The following is a 26,441-nucleotide window of genomic DNA, read 5'->3' as shown; positions in this document are numbered from 1 at the left end:
ATTTTAGTATACATTTATACAAAAATTAAAATAATATAAGGTCAATTTGGCAGTTAACCCCTCCCCTTTATCCATCCCTGCTGTAATTTCAAGTTCTTGCTCTAAGTTGAAAGGCATCAGAGAATTTAAAAAAAAAAAAAAAAGCTTCAAAGAGGTTTAATATGTACAAAACAACATATTTTCCCAGGTCCTGTTCTTCGAAATGGCTGAACTTTTCTAGGTGAAATTAAAAAAAAGTCAGTGCAAGGCAGACACCCAGCAGGGAAATTTTCATCTCAAACAGTTAAAGTTCGCAAAGTTATGAGCAAATGAGCACAGGGTCATTTCATGGAAAGCGTCAGGCGACCTTAATAACAGGCAGCGCTACTTAACTATTAAGGGGCGGTCTTGCTAATACAATCATGAACTTGCAGGCTTTATTATAATTCATACACAAGGGATCTGAATTAAAAGCATACAGGCAACCTTATTTTTGGCATTTTCTAGCATTTAAGTGCTTGGGCTTTGCTACCCTAAGTAACGTTCTTTTAACATAGCTTTTCTGTGTCATAAATGTAAAGGCTAAATCTTGAGGCCTTCCATCAGGTTTTACTCGGGCAAGATTTCAATGGGAGCTTGCCAGTGCAAGACCTACTTTTTGGGCCACCTTAACAGACCAATGTTTGATATTTATGAAAGTGTGACATCCTATAAATACAGAACTTGAAAACGGAAGTCCTTCGAAATGCTCGCTGGCTGGGCTCACGTGGCGTGTAGCACCTGTTGATTTGGATGCCCATCCAGCTAGAATCCAGCTAGTAACTTCTACGCAAGTCAGAAAAACTGTGCTCAAAATTAAGTGAAAACAAGGTTTCTTAATGGATTTCTAGAACTTCCACTTTTCAGCCAGCCAAAGTGACTGAAAAAAATGACCACCTCCCACGGTGTTGGCATTTCTTCTTGTGGCGATCGTATTGGGTGACGTGGTTATAATGGGCGAGCTCAGTCACATGGCACAAAAAAAAAAGCAATTTTAGAAAGAAGTCCATTATCCGATTCTCTTTAACCTCAGAAGAGACATGTTTGAAATGAGTGTGTTGGGCAAAGGCTCTCATCAGTTCCTACTTCATCTCAATCAGCGTATAAAGCTTCAGCATAAATACTCTATTTACTTTAAAGAATCCATTTCAAGGTATATGCATGAAAACACACACACACAGGCAGGCACATACATACTTACAAAGGACATATTTACAGACACCCAAGAAACCTGCATGGAGGAAGTCACCCACAAGCTTGTTGTATATTTACACGCGTGCACACACATCCGCACACACGTTTGGTGTCAAGCACATTAGCTCTGCTCCCACGACTCTTACCTCCCAGCAGAAACATCAATTAAACCGCAGGGTTCTACAGGAAAATAATATTTAGCCTTCTACCTGCTAACTCATCACTGATGTGTATAGCTCTTCCCACTTCGGAGGGTTAAAATCAGGCAGCAACCACTTCAGAGAAGTTGTGAGGTAGCTCCCAGCACAAGCTAAATAATAAGTGATATTTCTGAGCTCCTTTATGGCCAGCTTTCCATGCTGCCTGAAACTGGGTCAAAAGAGGTCAGGGTACCTCAGAGTAGAGCCGACAGCCAGAGCGTCCCAGGGGGAAATGTCTCGGAGGGATTAAGAGGCACATCTGTGTCATTGGACAAGTGCATACAATACCCATCAGCTGACCGGGACTTCAAAATGCCATTTAATTTCATAAGCTCAAATCAGCTTCTGTGCCTGACTGAGCTCTGCAAGTAAATCAGCTGTGATCCTGGCCAAGCTAGTAGCTGGGTAGGAAAAGTGCCAGACATTTTGCCCTGTAGAATACTTGTGTTGGCCGGGACTGCAGAATAACAAGGAGGTGTGTGTTTGTGTGGGGAGGGGTGGGGTAGGGAGAAGGCAGAGTATGCAAGTGAGGTTGGCTGTAGTGCTGTCAAAATACACCGGAGAGAATGGGGGAAGGGGAACACAACTTGTTTTGCTCTTCAAAACTCCCTTGCTACTGACCTTTCCAACAGCTTGGAGGGCAGCGCTGGAACCAGCTGAGCAGTTAGTTGCTACTCCCAGCTGCAGAGGGGATAGCTTTTACACTGCGCACAATGGGAAGTGTGGGGGTAGGGCTGGAGAACAAAGAAGGGAGCACTAGCAGCACCTAAAAGTAATAGGAGGGGCACATAACCTTGCAACCTTTGCTAGGCCAGACAGATGGCTAAAGTCCCCAGTACCATTCTTCTACCCTCCCCTCCCCAACAGAAACCCCAAGATCAATACAACCCCAGGTACCAGCTCAGAAACTGTAAAAATCATATTGATGTTACCTTTGATTCCTATTTGTAATGCAGGGGCATTCCTATGTGAAGTAGGCATGATGAGCTCGGGCAGATTCTTGTCTGATGCAAATTTGTGCCCATCCAAAGGACTCAAAGGATTTACACAGATTTATATCAGATGAGGTTCTGCCCCTCTGGGAATCCAGAACCCTAATCAGGAGTTACTTCCTTTATTGCATCTTTCTCACAAGACTTCGTCTTCTTTTCTATATGCTAGATGCTTTGGAGACAATAAGGAAATATGCAGACTCTAAAAACAAACCTTTTAGGTCCAATTTGTACACAAGGACACACTAACTTCACCCTGCGGAGGAATTGGGATTGTGTCTTTTCCTGCTGTCGCTTTTGAAGTGCATCCTCGTCTTATCTAAGCATGAGTATTTTGTGACTCAAATCCTCCTCTCCATACTCACTACCTCCAAACTCATACACCAAACCACAGAGATATTTCTGCTTTCTAGGAAATGTTCAGCTGAAAAAAACCCAACAAAAACAAATAAACCAGCCCCCCTCCAATGATCTACCTGCTATACCATGCATTCTTGATACAATGCAGGCTCCATGCATTAACTTGGAAACATATAATTTAAGAGTCACATTTACAGCTCAGTCTTCTTAACCTAACTCTGTTTGTTGGGTGCAATTTTCTTCCTGCAAACACCGAGACTGTACTTTTGCACACATAATGAACTGTGACCACAAATACAATGAATCACCTGACTGCTTGATTTGCAAGCACAAATACCTAGAGGCCAAACCAAAAATCCTTCAGTTTGCAATTTATTCCAGGTACAAAATGCATGCAAAGACAAAACTCTACCTGTGAAAGTGAAAACTCTTGCTGAAAAATCGGACCCTTGACTCTTAAAGGGCGAGATGTGATAGTGAGGTGCAAATTTCCAAAGGGTCAGGATTCTAGTTCGGTTTCCAGAAGCCTCCCCCCACCTCAGCTGCTTTTCAGAAGTAGCTGATCTTCTTGAGTCTGCAAAACTGGGAGTAAAATATAATGAGAACAAGCTTCCTTGGAAGTTTTTCTGGCAACTGTTGTGTTTTAGTTGGGCAGCAGGAAATATCACGTGTCTAACCTTTTAAAAAATGTTTCAGCCCTTCCACCTCTGGTTGTATCTGAAACCAAAGAAATGAAGAGTAACAAAATAGTTTTAAAATCTGGATATTTTTCTCCATAGGGTAAATCTGAATTTTAGGCAAAAATTCTTATTTTATCTGAACCATCTCCAACTGGAGACCTTTCAGGCCTTGAATTACCTTCATTAGGTCTTTGCTTCATTTTGGGAGGCCTGCAACTTCCATGAAGTCACTTGAACAGGTTATTGCAGCATTGAGCAGTATTGCCATACTGGACCACCATTGTATCCCAACACTTTGAGACAGAACACCCAGCAAGAAGCTGACAACCAAAAGCATTACCAATCCATTATTAACACTTCAGCATTTTCTTCTTTATTTTGAGAGGATGCCTGTTGAGCTAACCTAGCATCTTCAGTGGTCTTAAGGTTCCAGCTTCTGAAAGGAGATCCTGGAATCACTCCCTGGAGGATATGCTCCTGGGCTGAAATCCTGTCTTCAGTAAAGGCAAAGCCAGGCTTATCATCAAGAAAGCTAGGATATCACTCTTCCTCATTATACTGCCTTGAGACACATACGCTGCTCTGCTTTTCTACAGGGAGCATTTAGAGCACTCTGCAGTTGAACAGCCCCTACTTGCCAGTATATAGAGCTCCCTTTGCTGATGTGCCAGTACATAGTGGGACTCTGACCCTGACAGCCCCTGCTGTGACTCGAGTGGACTGAATTATTAGTGCACCGTCAGGGAGGATCAAGGTAAAAGCGGACTAGGGAAGAAAATTAGATTGTAAGCTTGCAAAGTAGTTTTCTTCAAGACTTGTTATATTACCGGAGCCTCACAGCTTTGGTTTTCATGTGTGCTTGACTTGGCTGAGAGAGACAACATATGAAACTGCCATGAAGCTTTGTGGGATGTGTGAATGCCTGGGGAGAAGGATTACCTGTCACCCTATCACACACAGGCACACACCCACAAAACAACTATTTCCATTCTTAAAAATATAAATTGTGGTAGGCAGAAAGCATGAATTAACTTACCAGTTACCTGCACAACCCTGGGGGAGGGGAGGAGGCACAAGCCCCTCTCCGCAAAACCAGGCTGCTGCTGCAGTTGGCCAGCCACATCTCTGCCACAGTCTCATTACACCCCTGTACTTGTCTCCTTCTCTCCGAAATCTGAATCAGGGAAACTTATGCAAGATCTCCCAGCGTTACTGAATTTCAGCCTCCCAGAAGATGATGTTTCTGTGTTGTTCTTAAGGAACTAGCCCATTTCATTGTTCACAGGCAGGATTCCCTTTAGGAAGTAAGTAAGGTTCAGTGGCCAAAGCACTAGGCTGAGATTTAGGACACTGGGTTTCTGGTTTTGTCACTGACCTGTTGTGCATCATGGGCAAGTCTGTCTACTTCCCTGTGCCTCTGTTTCCTCTCCCACCATGTATTTCCACATATACACCTGTTTTCAAGGGACCTTTATAAAATAAACAACACCAAAACCAAGAAAACTTCCCAGTGCTACCTTGGGTCACTGGCAAATCACTAGGACAAAACAACGACAACACTGATACAGAAACAATGCCTGCCTATCTAAACCTGGAAGCACTCACAAACACATGCCACACGTCGGCAGACTCGCAGTGGACCATGCCACCACAAAGGCTGGCTCCATAGTCTCCTAACCTATGTGATATCTCCAATGTGAATATTGGTGAAGTGCTATTGAAGACAGAGCTGTTAAATATATAAAAAATCAATTAAAGGAAAGAAGTTGTAACCTGCCTTTTTGCTGTGTGCTCCTGTATAGTTACTAATGGAAGCACTGTATGTTATACACAGCACTCTTTTCTCAAAGTTTCAAGGCTAGGAATGCTTGAGTCACTGAATCCACCTATTTAGTTTGATGCACAGTCCCACACACAATTCAGCACACACAGGGGACCTGCCCATGTGAAGGAGGCACCATATCTCCCAGGATCTACAGGAAAAGGCTAGTATCCTATCTTCTTTTTACAGATAGGAATACTGAATAGAGGACCAAGTAATGTGCTTCTGTAGATCATATGCAATTACAGTAGTCAAGGGAATTTTGCAAGATAGCAACCAAAAGCAGAAACTATGCCGTGGGACCAAAGTCACTGACAAGATCCAGGAACAGAATATAGAAGTCCTGACTCCCAGGCCTTTGCTCTAGTCACTAAACCTCAGTGTAGACTATTAAAAAGGGTGGTTTGTTGATTGGGCCATTTGTGGGCCAGTATATTTTTGCAGTACCAGCTGCAAAACACCAGAGTTATCTTACAGTAGATATTAGCACCTGTGATTTCATGTTTTCTTGCAGGTCATTGATAAAAAATGTTAGTGCAGGGCCAAGAAGTGACTCCAAGCAGTCTGCATTGTGTGGAAAGCAAAGGTACACCGCAGGCATGTCTACATGAGACATTTACTGCACAGTTGACTAATTAACTGCATTTGGCATCTACATGTGGTCCCCTATGAGGCTGGAATAAACTAATTTCTCCACAGTAGGATAGTACTTGTAAATACAAGTAAATACTTGTAAACACAAATACTATGCTGCTGCTGAGTAAAAAACTCCATGGTAGCACACATGTGTATGCTGGAGGGGCTGGTTGGGGCATGAGAGTGCTTCAGTGCTGGGGGTGCTTGTTGGCTAGCCCCATGCTGAAGCTCCCTTGTACCCCAGCCAGCCCCTCCACAGTGTGTTGAGCGGGGGAGCAGCCCCAGGCTGGCAGGCTGACCCCTGGGACTCCCTGCCAGCTGGGGCTGCTCCAACTGGGCTCTACATGCTGTGCATGAATAAACTCCAGAGCTTATTTCTCCGGAGTTAATTGCTCCCAAGCACATGTTCAAATGGTGCACTCAGGAGCAATAAACTCTGGAGCAGGAAGCTCCACAGCTTATTCATGCACCATAATTGCACATATTGCACACCCTGCTTGTATCATTCTGTTCAGTCAACAGTTCTGCTTCTCAGCATGGGAAAACAATGACTGTGAAGCAACCATATGCATGCTTGCAGAAGAGGCAAGAGAATCACTCAAGAGAGAAAAAATGGGAGAAATAGATTAGGATGCCATGTGACAAGACATACTTCTGTCTTTCTGCCTCCTGCTCTCTGCTACAGCAGCTAAGGGGACCATTCTACACTGAAAAAGCCCTTGGCAAAAGGAACTATTTTTGGTATTTTATAATGATATTTGCCATGTACTTACATATTCTCAGGTTCAAAGCACTGTACAGATGTTGACTTCTAATATTCACAGCCGTGTGGGAATAGATAGAGCCATTTTGTTACCCCCAAGTAACAGATGGGGAAACACATAGAAAGTTAGATTGACTTGGTCAAGGCCCATTCAAAGTCAGGGTTAAAACTCAAGATATTCTTCTATCCAACATGGGGCTGATTCCTCCAGACCTTGCTGCCAAGGGAATAAGGAATAATAATGACAGAGAGTTTACTTTTCTTGTCCAGAGCAGTTTTGATACTTCCCTACAAATATCTCTCTCTCTCAAGCACATCTAAATTATTACTGAGGAAAACCACTATCTTACTTCCCAAATCTATCAGCAAGATGCACACTTCTCTCTTTTGCCATTGTAGTTTCCTTCACACCCTTTCTTCAAATATATTCCTGTTGCTAAGCCTTTCTATGGTGATATTTCCATGAAACAGTGTGCCTCTTTGGACTTATTCTGCCACCCAATGCTTGATAGGTACCTGACCTGTGCCATTTTTATACAAACTAGACTGTAGTTCTTTTGTGCAGACATTATGTTCTGTGCACACTGATGTCACTTAATAAATAACATTACGACTCACCTAGGTTCAAGATAAGAATCAATGACTGCAGTCTGCGCAGTGTGAGGAATTACTCAAGTTTAGACATGAGCACAAACTGCAAAGCTTGGATAGAGATTTAAACTTCCCTAAATTTGGCTCATAGGCATCTAGGATTTCATTGTGATACAGTACAAAGATGAAATATTGCAAAGTTTGTATTTGTATCTTGGATTCAGGGGTGTTCTTCAGCTCCATCTCTTGTTTCCTTTCAATCTTTCACTAATGAGGAACCATTTTTTTCCCCAAATGATTCCTACCCAATGGCTCCTATAAATCACCCTGTTTCTTTTACACTTTTCAAAAGTTTCAGACCACAGAAGCTGTTGGAAAAGCTGTTTGCCACATCATTGACTGATGATTTCCCACTGACAGAAGGAGGTGTACATTGAGCCTCGCTCCCCTCCATAATTGAAATGAGATAATGAATGTAAACTGTTTGCCTGACTATATCATCCACAGCAAGATGACCACATGCAATTCGACTTTTTCCAAGTCCAAATAAGTCTCGGCGATAAACACTAAACTTAGTAAATAAGTCAGAACCCTTCAAAAGACAAATATCCTGAGATTCACCTAGAACACTTGGAGGAAGCTTCACCAGTAGAAACTGAGTTCACTTCTCCAAATGTATCTTCTCCAGAGGAAAGATATATTGTGGCAATTGCTGGCCTCAAGCTTCATTTCCATAGGAAGTACTTTGGCTTACAGCACACACAAGAACTGAGCAAGCTTGTCCTGTCTGTAATGTAAAATGTCTGGCTATGAAACATCATGTCTGGTTTTGTTCCTTCTGAATAAAGTCAGTTGAGCCAACTTTGGAAAGATTCATATGGACAGGGCTGTTGATTACAGGCCAGAAATGACCAGTGACAAAGACTGCTGTAGACTTCTTCCAGTGCATGAGACCTTTCAAGCCTCTTTGAAGTCTTTCTCTTTCTGGTACCACAACACTCAAGATCATTTGTAGGTGGGAGAACGTCTACACATGCATCTATACGCAACTTCACTGATTGTTAATCTTGTCTTCTGTTGGTGTGTTTTCATCCACAGCTTGCCATAAAGAACAAAACCAAGCACTTTTCCAGATCAAACAGGTACTTTGCAGCAGGTGTGGGATTAAGTCATGCGAAATGAACTTTCATAATATGGCTCAGAGATGTTGTAATACATTTCTAGCACTGTTTTGAAATGTCTGTTACTCATACTGTGGCAGAAATTAGCAATGGAAAATGGTCTTGTTCAACCTCCAAGGAACATAGAGCAAGGATGTTCTCTGGAGTATATTATTCAGTGTTTTGTCTTGTTATCCTAGCTTTAAATTACTCAAGTAATGCAGCTTCCATCACTCCACATGGGAAACTATTCCAACATGTTTGTATATGCTGATCAAATTTAATTGCTGTTCCACTTCTATAACATCCTTTCAAATTTTACTATCCACATTTTTATACAACATCCTCCACACCAAGCATATTTCAAGGTAATAAATAAACAAAATAGCATTTTCAAAGGTCAGACACTCAGATTATGGCTTTCATAGCACCCATTACTTAGCTCACCCTCTCTTGCTTTTCAAATGTACTCCTACTCAAAGTGGGCTCTTTGGGGTGTCTAGGGGAATGTGCATATCTTTAATTTTGAAATTATAGTGACACGTGTCAGCTGTCCATTGAATTTGTCTTATCTGTGTGCCACCACCACAATTATGAGCAACTGTGCCTCTACCCCCCTTGCACTTTCCTTTTATTTTCTTTTTTTACATGCTAACTTTCCTACACACTTTCCCAAGTCTATAGATGCCATGAAGTCAGGTTGCCCTGAAGAGTGGCACTGTCCTCAGCAACTCTACTTTCTGTCCAAATCTGGGTAGGACCCACAGTGGAGTGTTCCCTCCATCCCAAAGCAAGTATAGGAAAGTCACTTGAATTTAGCCCTACAGCAAGTGTCTCCTGCATGCACTTCAGAAGACAGTTATGTGCCTTATTTACTCTGTCTCCTATTTAGAGACAAAGAGTTCAGTAAGGAAGGCACAACCAACTTGAGCAAACATGTCTTTAAGTTACTTATGATCTGCCTAGATTCTGTTGACTCTGATCTCTGATGGCTGCTGTGGTCTCAGTGACATATTAAATTAATCCCAGGTCGTTTTATGAGAGCCTATGCACTGCTCTACAGCCCACAATTGCTGTGATACTGAGTGCTACAGCTATCACTGCTTCACCCTTCACCGCTACTTCTTCCACATTGCTGAGGGGCAAGTATAAGGCCATATGTACAAATCCTGCAAACCTACTGCACTGATGAAATTCCATCCCCCACCCTTCAAGCTATTTTGGGCCCCAGAACAACATAAGGGATGCTGATAAATGTGCAGCTCCCTGCTGTAACTCATGGCGCTTCACAGAAAGTGCCATGAGTTATGCCTCACCCTCCACTCGACACAACAGAAGTTCACTGTTGGGTTGGGACAGCGGGGGATCGACCTCCACTTTCGAGCCAGTCCAGGAGAAACTTGTGTGTCTTCAGGCTCTCTCCCCTGGTCCCACCCCCACCTCCAAGGGGCAAGGGGCTCCCATCCACCCACGTCCCCTCCAACACAGGCCGGGTAAACCTCAGGCCAAGGTTCCTCCCCTACATTCTCCCCTCCCATCCTGCAGACAGCACTAGGGTGGGTCAGCCCAGCCCAGCCCCAGTCAGACAGAAGTTAGTGAAGGTGTTACACTTTGGAATGCCTTCACTTGAAAGCTCATGTAATGAGGGTTAATTTGTCATGTGATCAGGCACTTTTAAAGTGCTCTGCAGCTATGCACTTCTGTCAAGGCATGGCTGTATAGCACTTTCAAGGGCCCAATCACACAAAAAATGACACTTCTGCCAATGCCCAAGAGTGACATACTGTGACTCACACACAGGCCAGAATCTGGGCCTCAGTGTTTAAAAATAATAGACATGCCAAAAAAGCAAATCTTTTGGATTTATAAACCAATACCTTGAAGTCATAACACATGCTGATTTCTCCTTGACTTGTTATTGGGGCAAATTGATGCTACAGGCAACGTGCCTCTTTCCTCCTTGCACATTACCCATGAAGAAAGGAGAAAGAGGATGAGAGACATTTAGACAAGCAGGCAGACGTGTCGTCAAAGTGATTTTTATAAGCAGATGCACAGTAGGAAATATCCAGAAACCCTGCTGATTCCTACCCACAGCCTGGGACCAAATCTATGGCTGACTTTCATTCTCTTCCTTCCCAACTTCCTCACTGATGTTTGTTTGTAAACAGAAGAGGGGATATTATTTCTGGACACTGGGCAGTAGAGGGGAAAATATTTAGGGCTACAAGACTTGAGAGTAGAGCTGAAATGTGTTTTTTGTTGTTCAGAATACAAAAAGCTTGCTGTATACACTGTATATGGCATGATTTTACAAGGCTAGTGGGAATATGACAGGTACATGCAGAAAATGCTTCCAAGAAGGAAAAACAGCTCCGCACTGTACAAATGCTTCTCAGTGCATCACCAGAGCCAATACACACCCAGATTAAATCATATTCAGCAGCAAACAGCAGTCTAAAGACAGGCTCCCAGAAACCTAAAGGGGCATTTTTCAAGCACATTGTTTATTTTCTCCATTGAGTCCTATATTTCCAGGCTCCAAATTCTGTTGCATATGGGCATAAATATGCAATAGCTGCAGACACCCATTCTCCTGGAGATACTGCAGGTTTATCCTGGTTTACTTCACAGCAGCATCTAGCTCATACTGCTTATCCTTTCCTCTGCTAAAGGCACCCATTTCAAAATCTGGTGCATGAGGTCTACAGTTAACATTAATCTATTCTCAGGATTGCTTTTCTTCCTTACATTCCATCCAGGAGCTATATAGAGGGCTCCAAATTTTGTCTTGTTTATATTGAAAGTCATTATGAGTAAATAACTGCTGATGAATGGTGTTTTGACAGCCTCAGAGACAGAGGCCTGTGTTTATCATAGGATAGATGGGCAATAGCATAGCCAGTAGTAATGCAAACTGTTCTTGTCTCAACCCTGTATCACAGCTTAGACTTACAAAGATGTGTCTTAGGTTCAGAGGGGTCAATGCTTTTCATAGCTCAATCAATCTATGGTTTCCCCAGAAAAATACTAGTTCTTTAGCTGCTGTGACACGCATACACTAAGTACCAGTCCAGATGGAGTGACAGATTTGATGAAAAAAGCAGTAGATCACTGACCAATCATCATATGAAAACATCCTTCCACTGTTCAAATTAGTGATTCTCTATCATTGTCCAGAAATATCTATGGCCAGGTTTCCAAAGCTGTTCGGTACCCAATTTTTCACATTATGAGTAATGGGAGCTGTTGGCTATTCTGAAAACTGAGCCCCATCTTCTCTAAGTGAGGGCCCTTCCGACTGGAACAAGGCACAAGATGTGGTTTGAAGTTAAGCAATTACAGTAAGTTTTTTGATAAAAAACAAACAAACCAATTGACCAATGCACAGACTAAAACAACTTTCTAAGCATCAAACTCTTCTATTTTAAGGAGAGGTGAGTCTGAGCTGAGGCATTTGGATGGAGCTCAGGGATACACAGACTGGCAGACATTGGAAATAAGATCAGTGGATCTTGATTCTCAAAGAGCAGAGTATTTCGATCTGTGATTTTAATACCCAATTGTTCCTGTTGCCTCTAGAGAGCCCTTCCCACAATTGCTGAATGATCGTCTCTCTCTCCCTTCCTCACCTCTCCCACTTAGTGCCACTATATGAAATAACATGATGCCAGTCTCTACTTAAATTGTACTGTTTACCAATATGTGTAGTATAACCTAGCAAGGAACTCTAAGCAGATACAGTGAAAGGACCTGCAGGCATTTAGGATCATAGATGTGATTTTGAACGAGAAGAACTCACATTAAGGAGCGACAAGAAGAGGATCAGGGAAAGTGTGGGAGCCTTACCGAATGGGGGAGGCAACCTAGTGACAGAGGATGCAGGAAAGGCTGAAGTACTCGCTGCCTTTTTCACCTCAGCCTTCACAGGCAAGGTCAGCTCCCAGACTACTGCACCTGACAGCACAGTTTGAGGAGGAGGTGAGCAGCCAACAGCGGTGAAAGAATAGGTCAGGGACTGTTTAGAAAAGCTGGACATATAGAAGCTGATGGGATGCACCCAAGAGTGCTGAGGGAGTTGGCTGGTGTGATTGCAGAGCTGCTGGCCATCATCTTTGAAAGGTCATGGCTATCAGAAGAGGTCCTGGATGATTGGAAAAGAACAAATATAGTGCCCATATTTAAGAAAGGGAAAAAGGAGGGGTCAGGGAACTACAGACCAGCCAGCCTCATCTTAGTCCCTGGAAAAATCATGGAGCAGATCCTCAAGGAACCCACTTCTAAGCATTTGGAGGAGAAGAAAGTGATTAGGAACAGTCAGCATGGATTCACCAGGGGCAAGTCATGCCTGATCAACCTGATTGCCTTCTATGATGAGATGACTGGCTCTATGGATGCAGGGAAAGCAGTGGGCATAATATACCTCGACTTTAATAAGGTTTTTGATACCATCTCCCACAGCATTCTTGCAAGCAAGCTAAGGAAGTATGGGCTAGATGAATGGACTGTAAATTGGATAGAAAACTGGCTGGAGCATTGAGCTCAGAGAGTAGTAATCAATGACTAGTTGGGAGCTGGCATCAAGTGTAGCGTCCAAGAGGCATGGGCGACTGTGGGCACTTTAGTCAGGGGGGGCACATGCCCCCTGCCCTGCGGCCGATCTCGCTGCCTGGGGGCGGGGGGTTCCCCTGCAGCCAGTCTAGCTGCCCAGGGCACTGATCCCACAACGGCAGATCAATTGCTGCAGCCAATTGCTACAGCCACTTCCAGGAGTGGCTGCAGCCACTTCTGGGAAAGGCTGCAGCGATCAGCCGGTGCTTGCAGGGGGGGTACAAGCATTCCTGCCTGCTCCCCCTGCCCATTGTCTAAGCAGTGAGCACAGCCAGTCAGGGGGTGCACTGACGCTCTCAGGGGTGCATGTGCACCCCTGTGTACCACCTACACTTCGCTGCTGCCCAGAGGCCAGTCTTGGGGCTGGTTTTGTTCAATGCCTTCATCAGTGATTTGGAAGATGGCATAGAGTGCACCCTCAGCAAATTTGCAGATGACACCAAGCTGTGGAGAGTAGTAGATATGCTGGAGGGTAGGGATAGGATTCAGAGTGATGCAGAGAAATTGGAGGATTGGACCAAAAGGAATCTCATGAAGTTCAACAAGGAAAAGTGCAAAGTTCTGCATTTAGGATGGAAGAATCCCATGCACTGGTACAGGCTGGTAGCTGACTGGTTGGGTGGCAGCTCTGCAGAAAAAAACATGGGGGTCACAGTGGACAATAAGCTGAATATGAGCCAACTGTGTGGCCTTGTTGCCAAGAAGGCTAACAGCATACTGGACTGCATTGGTTGCAGTGTTGCCAGCAGGGCAAGGGAAGTAATTATTCTCCTCTGTTCAGCACTGGTGAGGCCACATCTGGAGTACTGTGTCCAGTTCTGGCCCCCACTACAGAAAGGATGTGGACAAATTGGAGAGAATCCAGCAGAGAGCAACAAAAATGGTGAGGGGTTGGGGGACATGACTTATGAGAAAAGACTGAGGAAACTGGACTTAGTCTAGAGAAGAGGAGACAGAGGGGATTTAGTAGCATCCTTCAACTACCTGAAGGGGGAATTGAAAGAGGATGGGACTGGACTGTTCTCAGTGGTGGCATATAACAGAACAAGGAGCAATGGTCTCAAGTTGCAGCAAGGGAAGTTTAGGTTGGATATTATGAAGAATTTTCTCATAGGAGGGTAGTAAAGCACTGGAACAGGTTACCCAGAGAGGAGGTACAATCTCCGTACTTGGAGATTTTTAAAACCCAGCTACACAAAGCCTTGGCTGGGAAGATCTAGGTGGGGATAGTCCTGCTTTGAGCAGGGGGTTGGACTAGATGTGACCTCCTGGGGTCCCTTCCAACCCTCATTTTCTGTGATTCTATAAAAGAAATTAAAGGAGAGAAGAAGCCTGCAATGGGTATGGTGGTTTCTAAAACAATTCCAATTCCCTGATGACTGAAAAATCTTGGAAATCAAATGTGCAGTGAGGGGGGATGTGGAAAACCATGCAAGTCTTTTAAAGCAAAAAAAGAGAAAGACAATAAAATCAGAGAGGAAAAGGAGTAAAAACATGACAGTAGGGTAGAAGAAAAAAAGATAAAAAGAAACCTAAACCTAACTGAGAAGGAGCCAAAGGGCACATCTACATGAGACATTTACTGTGGAGCTGCCTAATTAGCTCCACAGTAAAGTCTCTGTGTCTATACATGCAGCCCTATTAGGCCGCACTAAACTAATACACTCTCCAGTAAGATAATAATTATGTGTACTATTTATAAGTATTACTACAGCAGGTTTATTTACTGTGCGGCTACGCACATATAGATGCTGAAGAGGCTGACTGGGCCACAGGGGTGCTTTAGTGTGGGACCTGCCTACTGGCTAGCCCTGCACTGAAGCACCCCTGTGCCCCAGCTTACTCTTCCAAAGCATATTGAGCTAGGTTGGAGCAGCTCTGGGCTGGCAGGATGACCCCCTGGGTTTCCTGCCAGCTAGGGCTGCTCTGGCCTGGCTCAGTGTGCTGTGGTCCCAGGCGCACATTCAAACACAGCACCCAGGAGCAATAAATTCCAGTGTGATATGTGCCAGAGTTTATTGCTTCAAATTAAATGCATGTGTAGATGCACCCAGGGAAAGTCTGATAGCACTCAGGAGTTAACTGCTCTGTTCCCTGGTGATTTTTTTGTCTAACCTAGAAATCTTTTTGCTTTCATGAGTTAATATTGTATCTCCTAAGTTCTGTCTCTTTCACCATGCCAGCTCCAGACGCTGCTCCATTTCCGTCAGCCCTCTTTGTGAATATCTGTGCAATTCAGTGCATTGCTTGTCCCAAGTTTGTACACCACCAGGGTCGTTATTGGGAAGAATATCAGTACTTGCAAAACAATGTGTACATGCATGCACACACACTGCACACACATATGCCCACATGCTTCACATCCTCTCCCCCCCCAACAAAAACTGGAAAAAAAATTTAGCAACCAATCAAGAAGCTGGTTTTAGCTCTCAGGGTAGAGGACACTACCCTCATGCGGTGAAAGATGAACTGAACTCTGGCAAGCTCAAGGTTATCCAAGTCATGGTATTTGCTTGTCAGGCAAAAGGCAAACAGTCTGAAACTCTGCCTTTTGGTAAGAAGGGAAATAAGGGGGAATCAAGGACACTAGATAGTAGGGAAAGAACCCAGAATATGATGGTGATAAGAGAGGGTGGAGAGATTGGACAGGAAAGTTATACACTTACATCACTCGGCAGAACAGAAAACTGGACAGCATGTTTTGAATAAATACTTATTTTAACACTGAGAAAAAAACTATTTTGGAAGAGAGAGAGGCCATGGTGGGATTTGGATTACAACAAAAACAATTAAAATAAACAAATCCCCTTCCCCCAGCTAATTCCTCTGACGTTAGGGCTTTCTGATTTTTCCCTTCAAGTCTGGCTCCTGTATCCAAGGCAAGATACAGCAGGAAACAAATGGATGTTAACTATCCAGCGGGAAGACCAGGTGTGGGGAGTGAACATGACATAAAAGCCCCTTGTTGCAAATCACACTGCCTGCCCCAAAGCCCACCAAAGTCAATGGGCATCTTTCCATTGACCAACAGGCTTGACATTGGGTCCCTAGTGCTTGTGTTAATCAACATCAACAGAGCTATGCTGATCCTTGCTGCCTAAGGACAATTCAACCTCTACCTGCTATGCCTGTGGGGCCAGTGCTACCAACCTTATTCATGTGAGCAGTAGAATGCAAAAGTCTGCAAACGGATTAGCTGCATCTTATGCTTTTCTCTGTTTTCCTTTTACCCTGGGGTCAAGCTCTTTTTTTTCCCCCAGGGTTACATTCTTCCCATATAGACTTTGAAGCAGCCCATTATAATAAAGCTTTCTTTTACTTATGGCTTTTTGGAATTGGAACTGTACAATCACATGGATCCGTAGAAAGCCACCCACCACTTAGGAATTTACCAGACCCTTCAACTGTGTCAAACAATTTAGGCAAATAAACAAGCTCTTTTTACTTTATGATTGGAGTTTAAATGCTCTATTAATCTAAGAAAAATCAAAGGGGCTTTGGGAATCGTGTGTGTTCGTGTGTGCATGTGTCTTCACGTGTAAAAGAAAGAGGAATAAAACGGAGCAGAAAGTAACAGAAATAAGATAAGCAAAAAGTAACAGAAAAAGAGTGTTTTTTCTACAAAGAGCTAGAATAAAAACAGGGAACAAATTCAGATCTAATTTACATCAATACAAGTGAATTGTTACAGATTTAGCTCATTAAAGAATTTGGCTCACATTTTTTTGAGATGTCATACCAGTGAAAAAGAAATACTGAAGTAGTCCTCATTCGTTGTTGAAAAACACTGGTGTAACAAAACTAACATGTGTGCTATAGAATACTGTATTATTTTTTGAACTTATAAATTAGTAGTGTTGATCTAATCTGATATTTCTTGTCTTATATTTAGTGGAACAGACTGGAGTGAAAGAAATGCAATGTGATAGGATGGCAATATTGAGGAAGACCTTCTTCACATCTTTCCCAGATCTGAGAAATGGCACATTGTGCCCAAAAACTTGGGTAACATCTCTCCCAACAGTTGGTTTAATAAAAAATATTACTAAATAAACCTTGATTATGGCTACAGAAAGCATTTCATCAGGATTATTTGGGATATAGCAATAGTTTTGAGGAAGTGAAAGTAATTCTATTATTAAGTATTGTACCACAGTGGTCCTTAGAGGCAGCAAAGATCATGACTAGAGTTGACTGGAAATGTTTTGCAGAAAAAAAGCACCCGTTTGTCAAAACTGGTACTGTTCATGGGAAATAAGCAGTTTCAATGAATTTCCTCATTCCAAACAACCTTGGGAACAGGTTTCACACCTGTCACAACGTCCTCAGTTGACATGTTCAAAGACAAATTTCCTCGTTTGAAATTAAGTTTCTTTTGTATAATTTGAAATTATGTTTCTTAAATGTGTATTAAGGTGAAATAACATTTTTTTTAAAGTCAAAACCAAAACAAAGCATTTCAGAATTATTAAAACAAAACATTTTGATTGCCTTGGAGACTTTTTTTTCTTTAGCATATTCATAAACATTGTCTGAATTTCAGTTTTTATTTCTGCTGCAAGACAGGAACAATTTTAAAATCTTTGACATTTTCATGGGACGCTGAAAGCCTTTCCCTCCAAGCCGTAATCAGGATTCTTCTGTGCTAGGTGCAGTACAAACCTGTAGCAAAAGAACCCCCACCATGAAGAGTTTACGATGTAAAATGGTGAGAAAGACAAAAGGGGAGGGAGAGAAAGAAAATCAAATCCTCACTTTATATGGGATGGAGATGGAGAATGGTGGAATATAGACATTAAAGGCCTGATTTAAGAAAGGACTTGGGCACCAAGTTGGTGCCTAGGGGACCTAGGTACAACTTGCAAGCCAAAAAGTCTTTGTTTATTTGCTACCTGAGCCTGAAGTGCCATAAATTCCACTGATGTTGCAAGTTTTAGCCTTAAATTTCTCTAGGTGCCTGAACGTTTTACTTCTGAACTTTGGTGTCAGCAGGACTAAGCACCTAAATCATGCCTATGCATCACCAGGTAGGCATCCCTCCACCAAAATTTCCTGGGAACCTGGTCCGGCAGGTGTTCTTAGAGCCTACTTAACACACACTGTCAAGATTAGACTCCCTAAAAAATTGCACCACCCAGGCACATTCCTTTTTAAACACATCTGGAAGAGATGCTCCCCTTTTACATGGCATGTATGGGTTAAGTAACCCACCCAGGAAATGAGAGATGCAGGTTCAATTTACTCCTTTCTGGGATCCCTTCTCTTGAAGGGATTCAAGCCACTATATTCCACATCCCAGAAGACAACTCTACCCAGAGCTTTTTCTAATGGTTAGCTCTATGGAGCCACAGACTGAATATGTTGACTTGAGGTCAATCTGATAAGTGGGTACACGGATCCTGACTTGAGGATCAACCTACTGTTTCCCTGATAAGTGGGTTTGCTGTTTTGGATCTCATCCTGAGGCACCCAAGTCCCCTCATGTATAACGTACGAGGACTAGGAACCTCACCAGAGCTCTGGATTCCCCTCTGGCGGCCAGGCCACTAAAAGTTAGGTATTGCAGCACCTAGCTTTTAAGCACTTAGATCTTTGATTAGATCTAGCCTTAAAATGTCTCCTTGCCAAAAAGGAGACTTACTCCCAATGGAAAGGAGGGGTCATCACTAAGGAGGACTATTCAGCAGTTGCTCGGGGATGTAGGGGGATGGTTAGGAAGGCCAAGGCAGAGTTGGAACAGGGACTGGCTTCCTGGATTAAGGACAAAAAGAAGTCCTTTTTTAAGTACATAGGGAGAAGAAAGAAGGCCCCAGGAAATGTGGGGCCCTTGCAGGACAAGACGGGGAATCTGGTTGTCACGCCAGACGACAAAGCCAACATATTTAATAACTTCTTTGCCTCTGTCTTCCTCAGTAAGGACCAGAACTGCCACCTCCCTGCTGGGCCCCCTTCGGGCCCCGGGGGAGGCTCACCTGGGCCTAGAGTGAGTGAGGATTTAGTTAGGGAGCTTCTGGAGGGGCTGGACATTTTTAAGTCAGCCGGCCCGGATGATCTTCACCCTAGAGTCCTGAAGGAACTCGCTGGGGTCATTGCAAGTCCCCTGGCACGGCTTTATGAACACTCGTGGTGCTCTGGAGAGGTGCCGGAGGACTGGAAGAGGGCCAACGTGGTTCCCATCTTCAAAAAGGGGAGGAAAGAGGACCCGGGGAACTACAGGCCAGTCAGCCTTACCTCGATCCTGGGCAAGCTGTTCGAGAAAATTATTCTGGCACACATCCAGGAGGGGCCAGCAGGGAACGGCATGCTCAGGGGCAACCAGCACGGGTTCATCAGCGGCAGGTCCTGTCAGACCAACCTGGTGGCCTTTTACGACCAGGTCACTAAATCATTGGATGCAGGGGTGGCAGTGGATATAGTTTTCCTAGACTTCAGGAAGGCTTTTGATACTGTCTCTCACCCCATTCTCATTAGGAAGCTGGGGGACTGTGGCGTAGACACCCATACAGTCCAATGGGTCGCCAACTGGTTAGAGAGTCGCACCCAGAGGGTGGTAGTGGATGGGTCCTTCTCGACCTGGAAGGACGTGGGAAGTGGGGTCCCACAGGGCTCGGTCCTTGGGCCCGCCCTGTTCAACATCTTCATCAGTGATTTGGATGAGGGGGTGCAAAGCACCCTGTTCAAGTTTGCTGATGACACTAAGATGTGGGGGGATGTGGGCACAATAGAGGGGAGCAACAGGCTACAGTTGGACCTAGATAGGTTACAAGGATGGGCGGAGGAGAATAGGATGGGGTTTAACACAGACAAGTGTAAGGTGATGCACCTGGGGAGGAACAATCGGCACCACACATACAGGCTGGGGAACTCCCCTCTTGTCAGCACGGAGGTGGAAAAGGATCTGGGAGTCATTATTGACTCCAAGATGAACATGAGTCGGCAATGTGGGGAGGCGGCTAGGAAGGCCAACTGCACCTTGTCGTGCATCCACAGATGCATCTCGAGCAGGTCCAAGGAGGTGATCCTCCCCCTCTATGCGGCACTGGTCAGGCCGCAGCTGGAGTACTGCGTCCAGTTCTGGGCGCCGCACTTTAAGAGGGATGTGGACAGCATCGAGAGGGTCCAGAGGAGGGCCACTCGTATGATCAAGGGACAGCAGGGTAGGTCCTATGAGGAAAGGTTGCGGGACCTGAACCTGTTCAGCCTTCAAAAGAGAAGGCTGAGGGGGGATCTTGTGGCCTGTTATAAACTGGTTAGGGGGGATCAGCAGGCGCTGGGGGAGTCCCTGTTCCCCCGAGCGCCGCAAGGAGTGACCAGGAACAATGGTCACAAGCTGGCGGAGGGAAGGTTTAAGTTGGACATCAGGAGGCGCTACTTCACGGTCAGGGCGGCTAGGGTCTGGAACCAGCTTCCAAGTGAGGTGGTGCAGGCTCCCACCCTGGGGGTTTTTAAGAGGAGGTTGGATGACCACCTTACTGGGGTCATTTGACCCCAGTGCTCTTCCTGCCATGGCAGGGGGTCGGACTAGATGATCTGCTCAGGTCCCTTCCGACCCTAGAAACTATGAAACTATGAAAATACTTCCCAGTGCACAAGCCTCTTGCAAGACCCCTTGGGATGTTTCAGCCTTTCCCAGCAATCTGTCTTGTACTTCTCCCAACTTGACACTTCCCTGAGCCCAGTTCCAGGGCTTTTCCTAGCCCTAGCCCCTCCAGTTCATTTTCTGCTCTCTACAAGTCTCTCTCACTGACTCAACTACTGTCTTGCCTTAAATACTGGAGTTCTAACACATACTTCAGGGATCAATCAGATCTAGCTATGACAGGGAAGCCAACTTATCTGGTGACAAACTAGGACCCTACAAAAGACAAGCCACGTGCAAATGAAAGTCTTTATTTACTCCTTCCCCCTCCCCCCTGCACTCACTCACCTTAATATCCTTCCTTTATTTAGTATCCACTAGTTAGTAACAGAGCCAGGATTTAGGATCTTTTTTGACAAATGCTTTCCTAAATATGTTGGTCTCATTTATAATGAAAAAAAGAAAAGAAATTCACTATCCACACTCATCCAAGATGGCATATATTCAATTCTATTCTATGCTATGCTATCCTGCCCATCTTATTGGTATCTGCGTACCTTCCACCAGCACATTAAATGATGAGATTGGAATCAGTCACATTTGACTCTGTCATTACACAGAAATTAATTTAAATATTAAGTTTAAGCAAACAACAAACTCATGTAACTGACAAATTACAGACTGCTGAAAAACAGGAGCTGCTGAATTATCTACCTACCTACTGTGTTTATACCAGAAGACATCCCTGTAGCATCTGAGCGGAAGCAATCACTCAAATTGAAAATACACCTGCTGAAAGAGTCAGCTTGTCAGAAAAGCACCAGCAGTACCCCGTACTCATGGAGTCCACCTTTATCTTATCAGTGCAATATGGGATGAAAAACTATGGAAAGAAACTAAATGAGTGTGAAACTAAATTTACAAGCGTGAACTTTTTGCATCAAGTTCTTATCTTCCAATTAGTTCATTTGTCAAAATCCTGATAGAAGCATTTCTCAGGCAGTTTACTGTGGCTTCAAAAGAGCTCCACTGTGCTGATTTTGGCATGTCTTGCCCCTTGGATTGTGGTGCAGTTGCGTGCTCACTAAGGAGTGAAGTTGGGAAAACATAGGCGCTCCCTTATATTATATGAAGCTCTATTAATTTGGGATCATGCTCTCTGTTGGCAGCCAGAGGGATAAAAAGACAGAGAGAGAATGAAAAGGGAAAAAACCCAACACATAACTTTCACTCTTCCAAGTGGGCATGCCTTTTTCTTCCAGTTCCCACTGTCAATCATTCCTACAGCTCCTTGCAGCTCCTAGCTAGTAAAGAGTCAACGTCACACTTATAACAAAACATAGGCCATCCGTCACTTGAGCTTTCTACCAGCAAACACACTGACAGGGATAACTCCCAAGGATCTTGTTTCCTAACAGTTCGTAGGTTGTTAATGTATTTCCAGAGTAAAACTGGGGTATTTCTGATTATGACAGAAGCAAGAATCAACTCTTGGTTAGAGTTGATCTTTTTTTTGCAGTGTTTTCTGCACAGAGTTTTTGCACAGAGTCAGTAATCTAACAGGATTAAAGCCTGTCCTACCCTAATCTGGTTAAATTAGCTCCTTAGTTAACTCTCTAGGTGCCTCTGGGAGTTTTCTTTAAAATTGATCATAAGCTAAAGTACTTCCGCTGGTAGAAAACACATGTACCTATGTCACTAATGTTGGGTGTGTGTGAGGTGATGATTGTGCTTGTGATGTGGGTCTGGGGGGAGGTCCTGTGCAGCACAGAAGTGGGCTGACTGGGTGGTGACTATGAGTGTGTCTGTGCGTCGTGTCCCAAAATATGAAATCTGGAAACAGAGTCTCAGAAGTTTAGGGCTGGAAGGGACCTCCTAGATCATCGGGCCCAGCCCCCCTGCTCTGGACAAGAAAGACGGCTGGGGTCAAATAACCCCAGAAAGGTGCGCATCCAGTCTCCTTTTGAAGATCTTCAGGGTAGGTGGCTGCACCAGCCCTGCTGGGAGACCTGAAAGGATAGCCCGGTGCCTTGCTCGCCTCGCCGCATTTAATGCTGGACTTCTGAACAGACCATGTTAGTGGGTCAAACTGCTATTTTCCCAAAAGATTTGCTTCATAAAATGACTACACTAAAATCACTGAGGTCAAACAAGAGTACAACCTCACTGGAAACCAGTGTGTAAACTGGAAGATCCTTGTACCCAGAATTCCCCCACCATCAGGCATGGGGATGGCCCAGAGCAATGACCAACCCATTTAATAGCGCTATAAAATTAGGCATTTATGAAAACAAAGTGAGTGCTGCAGCAGAGAGTGATGTAAGGAAATTTGGCTTCAGAGCAGCACAGAAACTCCTTGAGCCTGAAATAGCAGAACAGCTTCTTTATCTCAGGGTTCCCTTAGAGAAGCTATAGCAACCTGGACTCTACCTGTGGTTTATAATGACCTAATTAAATGGACATCCATTCTGCCATACAGCTATGTCATTGACTCCTTTGTGGCTTGCAAGCTGAGAAATGATTATCTGAATATGGTCGGGGGCATGTTGTGTAGCAGGGCAGGGCAGGAGACAAGGGCTTAAGACAGGGAAGGGGCATTGGAAATAATGAAAAGTTCCTAGCTTTACCTGAAGTCAAATTCTTCCCTCTTTTATATCCATGCTCCATTGGCTTCCCATGATACAACATATCAGTGGTAAAGCCAGTGACAGAATCTAGAGGAACAAGTTCACCATTTGCACCAGGGATGGATTTGGCCCCATCTCCAGCCCCATTTTAACAACCATCAGGTTTTTTAAAAATTTCAGTGGGGTCAAACAGGCATAAACTCCAAGTATGAGTCCTCGATCTGTCACATCCAACGCAAGTAAAAATGAAAAAAACAGGTTTCTGGCAGCCAGAACCTCTGATTTCCTCATTCAGGCAAGTGTAATCTCTCCCTAAGCTTGTTGCAGATCTGGGAGACTGTAGTGTGTGGAGGATACTCCAAGTACGTTCCTCCTTGGATCTATTCCAGGTGTTTACACACAGAGCCAAATCTGGCTCCTCTTCAACTGGGGAAGGGGGAGTTTAGGGGAAAAAAAATTGCAAAGTCCTGTGGAGTAAAGCTGCAAGCTTTATGGTGCTGAACTGGGGCAGTTCTGTTCTAGCGGAATGTTATTTCTGTGAATAAAACGGGTCAAGTGTTTTATACAAGCAATAACCTAACCCTCCCATCCAATTAAAGTGTTTTACTACTAACAATCTTTGTGTGTGTGTATCTAGCTTCCTAGATTTCTCACTGAGTGAATTAGAGATACTTGTAAACTAGACTCACACCGTGCTTCTGTAGCTGAATTAATTTATTATTTAAACTAGTATTTACACACATATGCACACACACACAGCTCTTTCCCACTGATGTTAAAACTACAGTCTGTCTTCTCCCCACTTGAAAGGGAAGCAACTTGAGCCTTTGCTTTGTAAATCAAGATTTGGAAGATGGGGGGGGAGAGGGGGGAGGAAAATCATCATCACTGTCATCATCATCACGATCTTTTTCTTGTATAAGATCATTCATCTCTCCTTACTACCAGGCAGAAGGGAAAACGAGCTCTTCCCAATGTTTCCCAGACAGATACACACACCACTGATTCCCCTCCTTAAAAGTGAACACAGCAGCTGGGCTTGGGGAAAAGTTAAAGCGATTTGCTGCTGAGCCCATTTTGGTTTTGTTTCTTCCCCTTTCTTGAGTGACCACAGCCTCATAGGTCAAGTATAGGGCAGTCAAGATAAAGAAAATAAAAGAACAGAATGTGGCAGAGGAGGAGGAAAAAGCAGCCCTAAAGGCTGATCAGTGACTATATTAAGAATAAAAGCATCAGCTAGGCTCCTGTAGGAAATGACTCTTGTTAAAGGGACGGGGGAAATCCTCACTGTTTCTTTAAGGCAGCCTAGGACATGGAAACTTTGTACTTTCAGGGAATCTACTTGCCAAAAGAACTGTAAAACATACCCTCCCCTGGCCACACTTCTCCCATGTTTTGTTTTTTTAAAAGATTTACATTTTCTATGGCTTTCTTCAGAGCAAAGATGGATGTTGCTATGTTTATAAGGGGTTGCAACCCTTCAAAAAGTATCCAATTTCACTACAACTTCACTGCACTTTACCACTAGAGCGAGAGATGGAAGGTGGTGGAGAGAAAAAGAAGGACCCAAATTCATGATGGGGGGTCATAAAATTCAAATACGATAAGTGCAATATTCCTCATTATTGTCAGGCTCAGACAGCTCAGGTCAATAAGTGGTCTTAGTACGAGATGATTTTATAGGGCAATTTGCCCTTACAAGTGTTTGTGTTACACTTGTGTTTTCTAAAGGGAGACAAAAATTCTCAAAGCATCCTCTAAATGTTGTACGCATCAAGTACTAGCAGAGTGTTCAGGGGCTGAGAACTTTAAAAACTAATTTGACTACTGAAGTTTCACAATAGCCAAAAGTTGCTTTATAGCTTTTTGGAAACCACATGCTAACCTAGCATCTTAAAAGGTAACAAACCTGAAATAAACTGCAATGCTAATAAAAACTGTGGAAATACAATAGGAACCTTGCGTACACATCCTCACACCCACATATTTCATATACATGCTTTTCTTTTCACACACACTCAAAACACACGGGTATATTTTTTTTCCAACATCAAAGTTATATTAGAAATGCGCAGCAAGTGCTCTCTTTCTTACTTGGATGCTGATTTATAAATAAAGCAGCAAATTTAGATACTGCCATAACCCCGTGAAAACATGTATGTAACTTTTTGTAAAAGACGTACTTTTATAATAGTTGCCGATTTTTGATAATTTCCCAAACGTAGATCAATATCTATAATCTCGTAACACACAATAATGTATGTGTTTATACATACATATGTGCGAATACCTGTATATGCACCCACCAACACATATCTATTTAAATATACATTCACATGTTACTGTACACATGCGCGCCACAGCTGGCTGCCCTGCAATCTTGTGAAATGTAAAAGGGATGTTACAACTACAGGCACAGCAAGCTACCCACCTGCAATGACAGCTGGAGATCTCTGTCCTCCTTCAGCTTTCAGCCACACTTGCAAAGTGAAGGCATCTCTAGGCAGCTCGGTATCTGCTTTCAGCCGCAGCTGATCCCCTTGTCCACTGAAATAGAGTGCCCTGCTTGGGGTAAGGGAATCCTCTTCACCCTTTGCCTCCCGCTGTTGCCTCCTGCGAGGGACATGCAGAGGCTCTATACCAGCAGTGGAGCGCCTTCCTCGGGCTAACCTGGTGGCACAGGTGCCCGGGGCAGTGTAGTGGATCTGGCGGGTGTGCCTGGTGTCCCTTCTTGCCCTGCGGGAGCGCTCGTCCATCCCACATTCGGGTCCACTGGCTAGGGCTATACAGAGAAGCGCAAGAGGCAGCAGCAAACTCCAGAGCTGCATTTCCAATCTTCCCCCCCCTTCTCCCCTGCAAATCCTCCCGATCTGCCAGCTTTGGGCTCCTCCTTGCCTTGACTTTCTTCTCTTGTTCACCCTTCTTGGTATTTGCTCTTTTTATAACCCTTCTCAGTTGCTTTTTCTTTTCTTTTTCTCTTTCTTTCTTTCTTTTTTCCTGCTTATAGATTTGTTTTCCTTTTTAAAAAACACAATAAAATAAAATCAAAACTCCTTGGTTGCAATGTATTTCTCTGTTCTTCCTCCTGTATTTGTCTTCTTCTCTTCTATTCCTCCACAGCTGGAAATCCTCTCTCTCTTCTTTTCTCTGCTGGATTTTCTTCCCTTTATTTTTTTTTTCTTCTTTAAAAAAAAAAAAAAAAAAAAAA

The 26,441-nt window shown here is 43.8% G+C and overlaps 1 protein-coding gene across 1 annotated transcript in view; it reads right to left on the bottom strand.

Annotated features, from left to right (window-relative positions):
- The window catches only part of PAPPA (pappalysin 1), a 322,351-nt gene extending 295,922 nt beyond the window's left edge, over positions 1-26,429 (bottom strand). Inside the window, exon 1 of the mRNA XM_019510512.1 lies at positions 25,665-26,429. Coding sequence (XP_019366057.1) covers positions 25,665-26,061 — 397 coding nt within the window. The 5' untranslated portion in view covers positions 26,062-26,429. The remainder of the gene's footprint in view (positions 1-25,664) is intronic.
- Between the last annotated feature and the right edge of the window lie 12 nt (positions 26,430-26,441).

Source organism: Gavialis gangeticus, unplaced genomic scaffold, assembly GCF_001723915.1.
Source record: "Gavialis gangeticus isolate Ggan-Ray unplaced genomic scaffold, GavGan_comp1, whole genome shotgun sequence".
In the NCBI taxonomy this organism is placed as follows: Eukaryota; Metazoa; Chordata; order Crocodylia; family Gavialidae; genus Gavialis; species Gavialis gangeticus.
The sequence above is the reverse complement of the archived record's forward strand: the minus strand, read 5'-3'. Positions and strand labels throughout refer to the sequence as shown.